Source organism: Mustela erminea, chromosome 8, assembly GCF_009829155.1.
Source record: "Mustela erminea isolate mMusErm1 chromosome 8, mMusErm1.Pri, whole genome shotgun sequence".
Lineage (NCBI taxonomy): Eukaryota > Metazoa > Chordata > Mammalia > Carnivora > Mustelidae > Mustela > Mustela erminea.
In genome coordinates this window covers 28,930,894-28,939,781 of record NC_045621.1, presented here as the reverse complement: position 1 = coordinate 28,939,781, position 8,888 = coordinate 28,930,894, and the positions used below count along the sequence as shown (strand labels likewise).

Here is an 8,888-nt window from a genome sequence, read left to right as displayed (position 1 = left end):
CTCGGACAAAGGTGGTGGACACAGAAATTAGGCAAAAAGAGACGTGGGCCTGGAGCAATGTGGGAATTAGGAACACTTAACCTTGCCAAGGCTGTCCCTTCATGTAAATAACAGGGGGTTACTGCCACCTGCCTGGCACAGGGAGCAAACGGACCTCGGAGCAGACCACAGGACCCCCGACACCTCACCTGTGCTCTGCTGAGGCTCAGATCCAATGTTTGACATCTCAAAGACAAGAGTGGGCAAAACAGCCATTTTACGAACTTCCAGCAGATTCTTTCTTTCAAGATAGAGGCTTGAAGTTCCTCTTCAAGGAACTTCCTTGCTGGTGCCTTGCTTTGAGAAAAGTACAATACAGGCTGTTGAACATGAAGCTAGGCAGCTATCCTGGAATGGAAGAGAGAGTCACAAGGGAGCCACCTCACTCTGCTTGACAGTGGAAAGTTGTTTGTCCCGTGAAGGGCATCTCTGAAGGTGTCTGGAGAGAAGGGAGGAGGAGGTCCCTGGCTTTTTCCCGTCTGAGTCCTGACAAGTTTGGGGCCTGGACCCTGGGTGGGGCGGACTTGGACGGCTCCACCTGGGAGAGGCAGGCCTCTGAGACTGGCCACTGGCCTTGAGGTGAGGGAACCTGGGGAGGGGCTCAGTCTGTGGGCCTTAGGAGTTTTTACGAGTTTTCACCACGTGTTCCTTACTTTCTGTCGTTCCCATACTTGTGGTTGAGTCATAACTTAGCCTGGTCCTTGCTGTGGCGCAGGCTAGTGGACAGCGGGTCCCTGCCTGGGGAAGGCCAGTGGTGGAGCCACAAGAGGCGAGGCCAGAAGAATGAGTTTCTCGGGACTCAACAGTGTACTTGGGGAGTGCAGCCTGGTCAGACGGGGGACTTCTGCTGTCATCTGGGAAGCCTTGTGACCTCTGGGTGTTTGGGCAATAAAGGAGGCTATGTCACCCAGTGGTCCCGTAGGGTCCCCTTTGGGGCCACCTCGTAAAGAAAGAACACGGGAATGCAGCACACCACCGAGCTCTCGAAACATTTTTATTTATTGACTTCCAGTGTTTCTCTCTCGGTCTGAGCTCAGCCCAGCTGGCTTATTGATAGGTCTCTGGGATGCCGTGTCACAGGGCTGGCAACACCCTGTTTCCACCACTCCCCTCCCTGGCCACGGGGTTCCCCAGGCAGGGAGGAGGAGAGGCAGCTCATTTGTGGTGTTGGAGAAGAAGAATGGGCAGCAGGGTCAGAGGCCAAGGAAGCCATACAAGCAGCAACATGCCCGGAGGACCCATCACAGACCAGCCCCGGCCACGCGCATGCGTGCGTGTTCTCGCGCTCACACGCACACGCACACACGCACACACTCTCTCACACTGGAAGCCTCCCCTTCCAAGCTCTCTGCCGGCCCACGCCTGTCAGTCGCCTCCCGGGGCCACGCCCTGCTCGGCCGTCCCATCGGATCCGACTGCGTAGAGGAAAAGAGCCTCTCCCAGATGCCGCAGGGTTTTCATTTGTACACTCTAAGCCCGGGGCTAGCAAGCCGCGTCAGGGGAACCGAAGCTGGGTCCACTACCCCTTCATCCACATTCTCGCCACCCCCGCCAGAGTCCAATCAGATGACAAGATCTCCCCTTCTCACAGCGAGTGACAAGCCGACCTGGGCTGGAACTACATGTCCCAATATGCACAGCTCCACAACCACTCACCGCTTCCCCTAGCATGATCTATCAGAAATGAGGCAGGGTGTGTTGCATTCTGGGACTCGTAGTCCCCAAGAGACAGCACCACACACCCAGGGAAGAGTTCACAGGCTAAGACTAAGGATGCCTCCCACCCGGCCCCCACCCACCACCCAGGCCCAGCTCTGCGCTTAGCATGGGTGAGGGAGAGGAATGGTGGGTCCCCTCCCAGCGCACAGGGAAGGCGCTGTCCTGTTGGAACTGTGCAGCAGCTCTGGATCCCGGACATCCAGCTCAGAACACATCTGAGGAGAGAGCGGGGGCGGGGTGATAGGAGACAGGGTCAGCAGCAAGCCGTGGAGGACGGAGCTGAGCATGCAGACCTGGGCTAGCCCTGTGGCCTCTCCCTGAGCCCTGATGCATGGTGAAGTAGGACGGGGTCTGGTGCCCTCCTAAGCCTCCCTCCTGGGGCACCCTGGCCTTATCCCACCTCTCCAGGGATAGCCGGCCTCACCTCTGCCTAGTCCCGAGGCCTGGGGCAGGCTGAGGCAGCAAGAGGAAGGGAGGAGGAGAGGGCTCCGGTTCCGAATCTGGACGAGAGGCTCCCGCCCCACCCAGCTAGCCTCCCCAGAAGACCTTATGGCCCTACCGGCCACAGCATCTTCCTGGTCACACTGAGGCTTTCTTGGGGAGGGAAGAAGGGAGTCCTAGCCAGATGGCAGTGAAAGCAAGCGATGCGGCCCGCGGGCAAGTGCAGAGAGAAGAGAGCGAGGGAGGAGCAGCAGCACCAGAAGGGAAGCAACAGAGACGTCAGAGCTCAACGCTGCACAGAAACCAGGGTGGGATATCTGCAGCTGGGCAAGGAGCACGGGAGACTCCCTGCTGTAGCTGCCGACTCCGGCCCAGGGAACCCCAGGCCAAGTCCTCCTTCCTTGACGTCATCAGCAACACAGGTGGCCACAGACCTGGGCACAAAAGGCCTGGCCCAAACCACTAATGCCCCTCAGAAACTCCCCATCTAGTGGGAGTAAGTGCATCCTGGCTCCTGGGAGGCCCTCCCACTGCCCGGAGGCCCCCCGGAGGCCCCCCACTCTGGGCTTCGCCAGGGACCTATCAGCTGTGGCTGAGCAGAGCAAATCCCGAGTCCACACTGGAGTGCGAGTGGACATGGGAGGGAAACCCACTGGGGGGGCACTGAGGTGGAGAAGAGCTCCTACAGCTCAGGCCCTGCCCCTCTGCTCCTAGCAGTGAGCAGGACGCCCGGTCACCCTGAATCAGGGTGGTCTGGGCCTGGTGATCAGAGGATGAGGCAGCGAGAGGCCTTCTCCTCTGGGGATGGGCTAGACTTGGCCGCATCCCCCCTTGCAGCCTCAGGGGTCCCCCCCGTGCCGGGATCTCGGTCCTGGGCCTTGGGCCGCCCCTGCCGTCGACGCTGCGCCCCCCGCCCACCTGCGGGTTTCTTCCCAGCCGCCTCCATCTCGGACAGGCTGTAGGCCATGGCGAGCTGTAGGTCCTCGTCATCCTCGGAGAGGTCGCTGTCAGAGGGGCGGGAAGCAGGAGTCTGCCGGACCCGTGTGCCCCCGGACCTGGAGGCGACAGCCTGTTGCTGCTCACGACGGCTCAGCTCCAAACCCAGCGCCAGGTCATCCGGGACACCTGCAGGAGTCATGGCCGCCATAACGCCCTCCGACCCAGGCCAGAGGAATCCTGCCAGGCTGTCTCATGCAGGGGCCACTTGGACCACTTACAGCCCCTCCTCTGGAACTGGCATGCACGCATTCCGGCAGCTGGCACGGTGCTCGTGCGTGTGGGCAGGTACCCAGCTCCAGCAGGGACGAGCCGTCTCCTTCGGCAAGTCCCTCAACCTCCCTAAGCCTCCCTGTTCTCGTCTATAGAATGGAAGTGGTGAGCGCACCTATGCTGTCAAACTACTCCCACAACTAAAGAAGACAGCTCAGAAAGCACACTTGGCGTGCAGTGCTCTGAAAGGCGACAGGCATGGAAGGGCGTTGTTCTGTGATCCTTCCAGGAAGGTCAGGTCCTTTCTGACCATCCCACTCGGTAGGGACGCTGGGGGAAGGCTTCCAGCCCAGGAATCCTGCGTCCTGAGGGTCACTCCTTGCTTCTCCTCTTCCTAAGTGGGACAAAACCTTGGGCCTGGGGCTACTTGGGCCTTTGGGCCATTTAACCCTGCTGAGGTAACAACTCTCCTCATGTGGAGAACAGGATGGCTATCAAAACCCTGCCCTCCCCCTGCCTGCTTCCGCATGGAGCCCATGTTCTGTGCACAAGTGCTTTCCAAACCGTCCATGCTCTGCAAACACCAGGCACCCACTAAGGATGATGGTGGGCGCCTGGCATCCAGGACTCCTCAGTTCCCGGCCCCCTTAGCAGGCCTCTCTGATTCCGCCAGTGGGGCCTGTGGCCACCATTCCTCCCCTGCCCCAAAGGAATTGAGAGAGGACAGTGTTGGGGGGGGCGGGGCCCTGGGGCCTGGTGCTGGAGCTTCCTGCCAGGGACTGGGTGGCAGAGCCACTCCTCACCATTGATTGTGATTGACTTCAGCTGTCCGTCTTCTTCCACTTCCACCCGCTCCTGCCCGTTCTCCATGATTCTGTGGGGGATGGCACAGTTCACTCAGCGAGCCATGCACAAATCCCGCAGGTGCCTGTCTGCACGCTGGGATGCCGTGGCGAACAGGACAGATTCTGCCCACAGGCAGCTGACCTAGTCGTATGCCACTCCCCCTCTACCCCTCACCCCCGCACCCCTGCCCCCGGGATGATCCCAAAGGGGCCCTCACCTGCGCGTCGTGATGCGGCGTCCTTGGACAAAGGTGGTGGACGTAGAAACAGAGCGAAAAGCACCAGCCCCGGGACTGAAGGAGAAAGAGGAGGAGGAGAAATCTGGCATGGAGACAAGGGAGGAAGCAGAGAGCTGGTCAGAGGGAAGATGGCGCTGGCATGCTGCAGTCATGAGGGGGCCGGGAACCACTGTGGGGGTCTCCCCGCAGAGATGCCTGAAGACAGGTCTCCAGACACTCAGGAGAGGAGGCTTGGAAAAGGAACGAGTCAGGATGAGGGGGTTCCAGGACCCAGAGCTTGCAAAAACACTAACGGCCAGCACATACCAGAGTGCCCAGGGAAGGAGGAAGAGAAAGTGAAGAAGGGGCCCGAGTGTCGGGAACCCCGGCTCTGAAGCTCGGAGAAGGGGCCCAGGTCATCTGCAACAAGCAAGCCGATTAAAAATCATTGGGCAAAGAGTGCTGTTCCCCCCAAAATGTGTGAACCCTGCCTTTCAGCCTTGACATAGAGCCTGCTAAGCATTTCTGATTTTTTTTTTCTTTTTTGGATTGTGGACTTGTTTACAAATTAAATCTCTTTTTAATATTAGGTGTGAAAAAGATCCCTGGCAAATTCCATCCACAGTAGACCGTGAAGGAGGGAAGGGAAAGAGGAAGGGGGTGTTGGCTAGCTCCTTTGGCACAGGCAGGTAAGCATGGCATGAAAAGAGGCCCACCCGGTCTCGGGAGGCCCAACTCTCCCGTTGGCTGGGTGACTCTAAGCAAGTTACCTGCAAGAACCTTTGGGCTCTCATCTGTAAGTGGGGAGAAACTGTCCACCTCACAGGGCTCAAAGTCTTCGCATGCTATCTGTCATGTGTGATGTCACTGTGATGGTCACACGGTGCCCTGAGTCCTGCTTTCACGGCTGCTATTGTGCAAGCCTAACAATATACCATTGTTGCCCTCATTTCATAAAGCAAGTCTCTGTGGGTTCAGGCCTGTGTCAGGTTCTGTCCTCGCTGTCCCTAGACCCACCCCCACACAATCTTCTGTCTGTGGAATTCTGCTGCCCTCTCGGCCTCCTCCCTCAGGGGCTCCCGACTGATGGAGGGCAGGGCCTGGAGCGGGAGTCAGAGCTGGTCAGAGGCCTCCCAAGCCCACTCACCAAAGAGCTCCGCAAAAGGGTCTCCACTCCCAAAGAACTCCCGGAAGACCTCCTCGGGGCTGCGGAAGGTGAAGGTGAAGCCCGGCCCACCACCACCAGGTTCTGCGCGGGATGGGCCAGCTCCTGGAGTAGAGGCAGGAGGAAGAGGGGGCTCAGGGCGTGCCTCTTGCCCTGAGCCAGGGGACTCCACCGAAGGCACGGCCTGGAGCCTTAGGAAAGTATCCACAGCACTACCCTGCCCTTCCCCTCTCCTCTGTGACCCACTTCCCTCCCTGGGCGCCCCCTGCCCTCTGCCGCTCCACCTACCAGCCCCAGTCAGCCCCTCCCGGCCATAGCGGTCGTAGATCTCTCGCTTGTGCTCTGGAAAAAGAGACCCAATCATTTCTCCCTCCCTCTGGGATGACGGCCTCCCCTTCTAGGCTAGGACCCTCAGAGGATCACCCAGTGATGGAGGCTGGGGTGGGGGGCAGCAGGATGCACAGGGGACAGGGGCCATAGGTTTCAGCAGTGCCAGCTCTTCGCAGTGTGGCTCCCTCTCATCTGGAGAATGGGCACAATCACAGCACTGACCTCCCAGGGTCATTGCCAGGGTTAAATAAGACAATCCACGGAAACTGCTTAGCATGGTGCCTGATAACCCAGTAAAGTGTTCAGCGAGTATCAGCTAATTGTTACTACGCTATTCATCAGGGCTTAGCCTCCATGTTGCCTCTGCAGAGAGGCCTTCTGTGACCACTGTAACAAGAAGGGTGCCCGTATTCCCCATCAACAACACCCAGCAGCTCCCCCGCAGAATACTGTTGGTTGTGTATTTCCTTGGTTAATGCTGGGCTTCTGGGGGCAAGACACAATAAACCCATGATGACAAGGACAGTGTCTGTCTGTCCTCCGTTGTTCCCCAGCACTCAGCGAGGGCCCAGCACCATCAACACTCAATGAATATTTTTTGAATGAATGAATAAATAAATAAATGACAGACCTGGATTCGGTCTGTCTTGACTTTGGCTCGGGTCATGATCTCCGGGTCCTGAGAAGGAGCCCAGCATAGGGCTCCACGCCCAGTGTGCAGTCTGCTTGAGACTCTTTCCCCCGCCTCCCCCTCCCCCTCTGCTCCTCCCCCTCACTCACACTCTCTCTTTCCCTCTAAAATAAATAAATAAAATCTTAAAAAAAAAAAAAAAACCAAAACCAACAACAGACCTGGATTTGTATTCCAGCTCTGTGTGACCTTGAGCAAACCACCCCATCTCTCTCAGCCTGTTTCCTTGCCTATGAAGTGGGGATGATAAATTCTGCCTGGCAGGATGGCTGTCAGACCCTTGGGGATTACACCCACTGATGCATGGCACAAAGAAGGCTCGGCACACATGTAGGTTACCGGGCCTGCTCCCATCCCCTTGTCAAGACCCATGCTGCAACTACCATACCAGATCCCAGGGCGCAGACACTGAGCGCAGGGATTAGGGAAACAGTAAGAGGGTGCTTTGCATATAGTAGGTGCTCACTTGAACTGAAGCAAAAAAAAAAAAAAAAAAGAAAGAAAGAAAGTTGCAGAGCCCCCTGTCAGAGGGGGCACTTAACTGCCGGGTTAAAAACACGCATGGAGGGGACAGGAGGTGGCAGCATGTCTTTGGGAAGGAGTAGGATGGGGCATAAAATGGGGGCAATAGGCGCTGCCCTGCCCTGCCCCCCCCTTACTGTCTGACAGCACTTCATAGGCCTCCGCCACCTCCTTGAACTTTCTCTCAGCAAATTCTTTATTATCCGGGTTCTTGTCTGGGTGCCATTGAAGAGCCTTCCGCCGATACCTGCAGGAAGTGGGACCAGTGGGCAGGTCAGAAGACATGAGAAAGCACCTCTCGCCAGAAACAGAAAGACCTGCTTGCCCATTCCTTTCCCCATTCAGATCCCCTTCTGTCCCAGTTGCTAGGGCTGCCTCTGCTGCCCAGCTTTAATGGAGTCCCTCTCTCTCCCCTCTGCGGCCAGTGCTAAAACGACTTGGAGCAGCAGAAAACGAGGGCAGGAGACAGCCCGATCCCTAACCCCTCTGGAGCTCACCGGGGCTGCAAAAGTTGGAAATCTGTGTGGCCATGGCATACAGGGCTCTGGACCCTCCTGGTCACAGGGCCTGGACATTTTTGCAGGCATCCTGAGAAAGCCCACACCTAGGGGCTGACGCTTGAGGCAGGAGTGATGGGGAAGGGGGGTGTGATCCACTGGAGAAGGAGCCACAGTGCAGCTCCCAGCAAAACTTCTTCATGCTAGGGACCTTCTCCTACTCTTCCAGGGGTCTTCTTCCCTCCTATGGATGGAGCCCCCAATCCTAAGGACCTAGGTCCCTCGGCGACGCCTCTGAAGGACCCCATGGTGGTGATGAGGAGGGGTTTGGGGGTGAGAGGTTTTCTGATGCGCAACGGAGGCACTTACGCCTTCTTGATGTCATCAGCGGACGCACTTCGCGGCACGTCTAGGATGTCGTAGTAGGATGCCATGGCAACTCGTCAGGAGTCAGATGGGCCTCCGTGGGGCTGCAGGAGAGGAGGAGGAGTCAGGCAGGAAGAATCCAGGGTCCCCTCCCTGGGCCTGGAGACCCCCACCCCCCGGAGGGAGCGGGAGGCGCTCCCAGGAGGAAGCGGCGCCCACTGGGTTCTGGTTGGGACCAGTGACGAGGCTCCCTCCGGCAGCCTTATCTGGCCCCCGCAGGCCGGTGCCGCGGGCTATCTCGGCGCCCAGGGCCCGGTGAGCCCTATCGCAGCCCCGAGACTCCAGCAGCCCTGCCCAGGGCCTCCCAGCTTGACCGGGGGCCCCCCGCCCGCACCTCCTCGGTCGGGAGTCCCTGGCCTCCTGCAGCGCCCCGCCCCTGCCCCCCGCCGGAACCGTCTGGCACCGGCCGCCCCGGCTCGCGGCTGCTGCGTAGGACGCGTCCGGCCCAGCTGTACGCGCAAGCATGCGTCAGCGGCACGGAAACTACTAGAGACCCAGACGAGGCCGACCGGGCCTGTCACCCAGCGGGGAGGGGGTTGGGGGACGGCTGCAGGGGCTGCCGGGAGATGGGGGCGGAGCCGGCTATTTTGGGCTTGCTCCCGGGCGACGTCATCCCCAGACGGGACCTGGGAGACGGCTGCCGGCTGCGTCCTGGCGTGACGCACTCGCGGGCCAACGAGCCGCCCGGCCCCCGGTCCCTCTGTCCTTTTCCTATAACAGGCTCGGTGATTGACGGCTACTCACTCCGGAAAAAATCCCCCATATCAAGGACTCACAGACAAACCC

At 58.9% G+C, this 8,888-nt stretch overlaps 1 protein-coding gene across 5 annotated transcripts; it reads right to left on the bottom strand.

Annotated features, from left to right (window-relative positions):
* Positions 1-239: 239 nt before the first annotated feature.
* On the bottom strand, positions 240-8,533 carry DNAJB2 (DnaJ heat shock protein family (Hsp40) member B2). 5 transcript variants are annotated; one of them, XM_032354884.1, is made up of 10 exons: positions 8,437-8,533; positions 8,046-8,146; positions 7,317-7,426; positions 5,925-5,978; positions 5,619-5,741; positions 4,799-4,891; positions 4,472-4,574; positions 4,212-4,282; positions 3,118-3,324; positions 240-387 (listed from the first exon to the last, which is right to left on the bottom strand). In XM_032354884.1, the coding sequence occupies exons 2-10, from the start codon at positions 8,108-8,110 to the stop codon at positions 383-385; spliced, it is 831 nt and encodes a 276-aa protein (XP_032210775.1). In that variant the 5' UTR covers positions 8,111-8,146; positions 8,437-8,533; the 3' UTR covers positions 240-382. The 5 variants fall into 5 exon arrangements, with proteins under 5 accessions (XP_032210775.1, XP_032210773.1, XP_032210774.1 ...); XM_032354882.1 differs by lacking the exon at positions 240-387 and adding an exon at positions 1,013-1,454; XM_032354883.1 differs by lacking the exon at positions 240-387 and adding an exon at positions 1,017-1,973.
* Between the last annotated feature and the right edge of the window lie 355 nt (positions 8,534-8,888).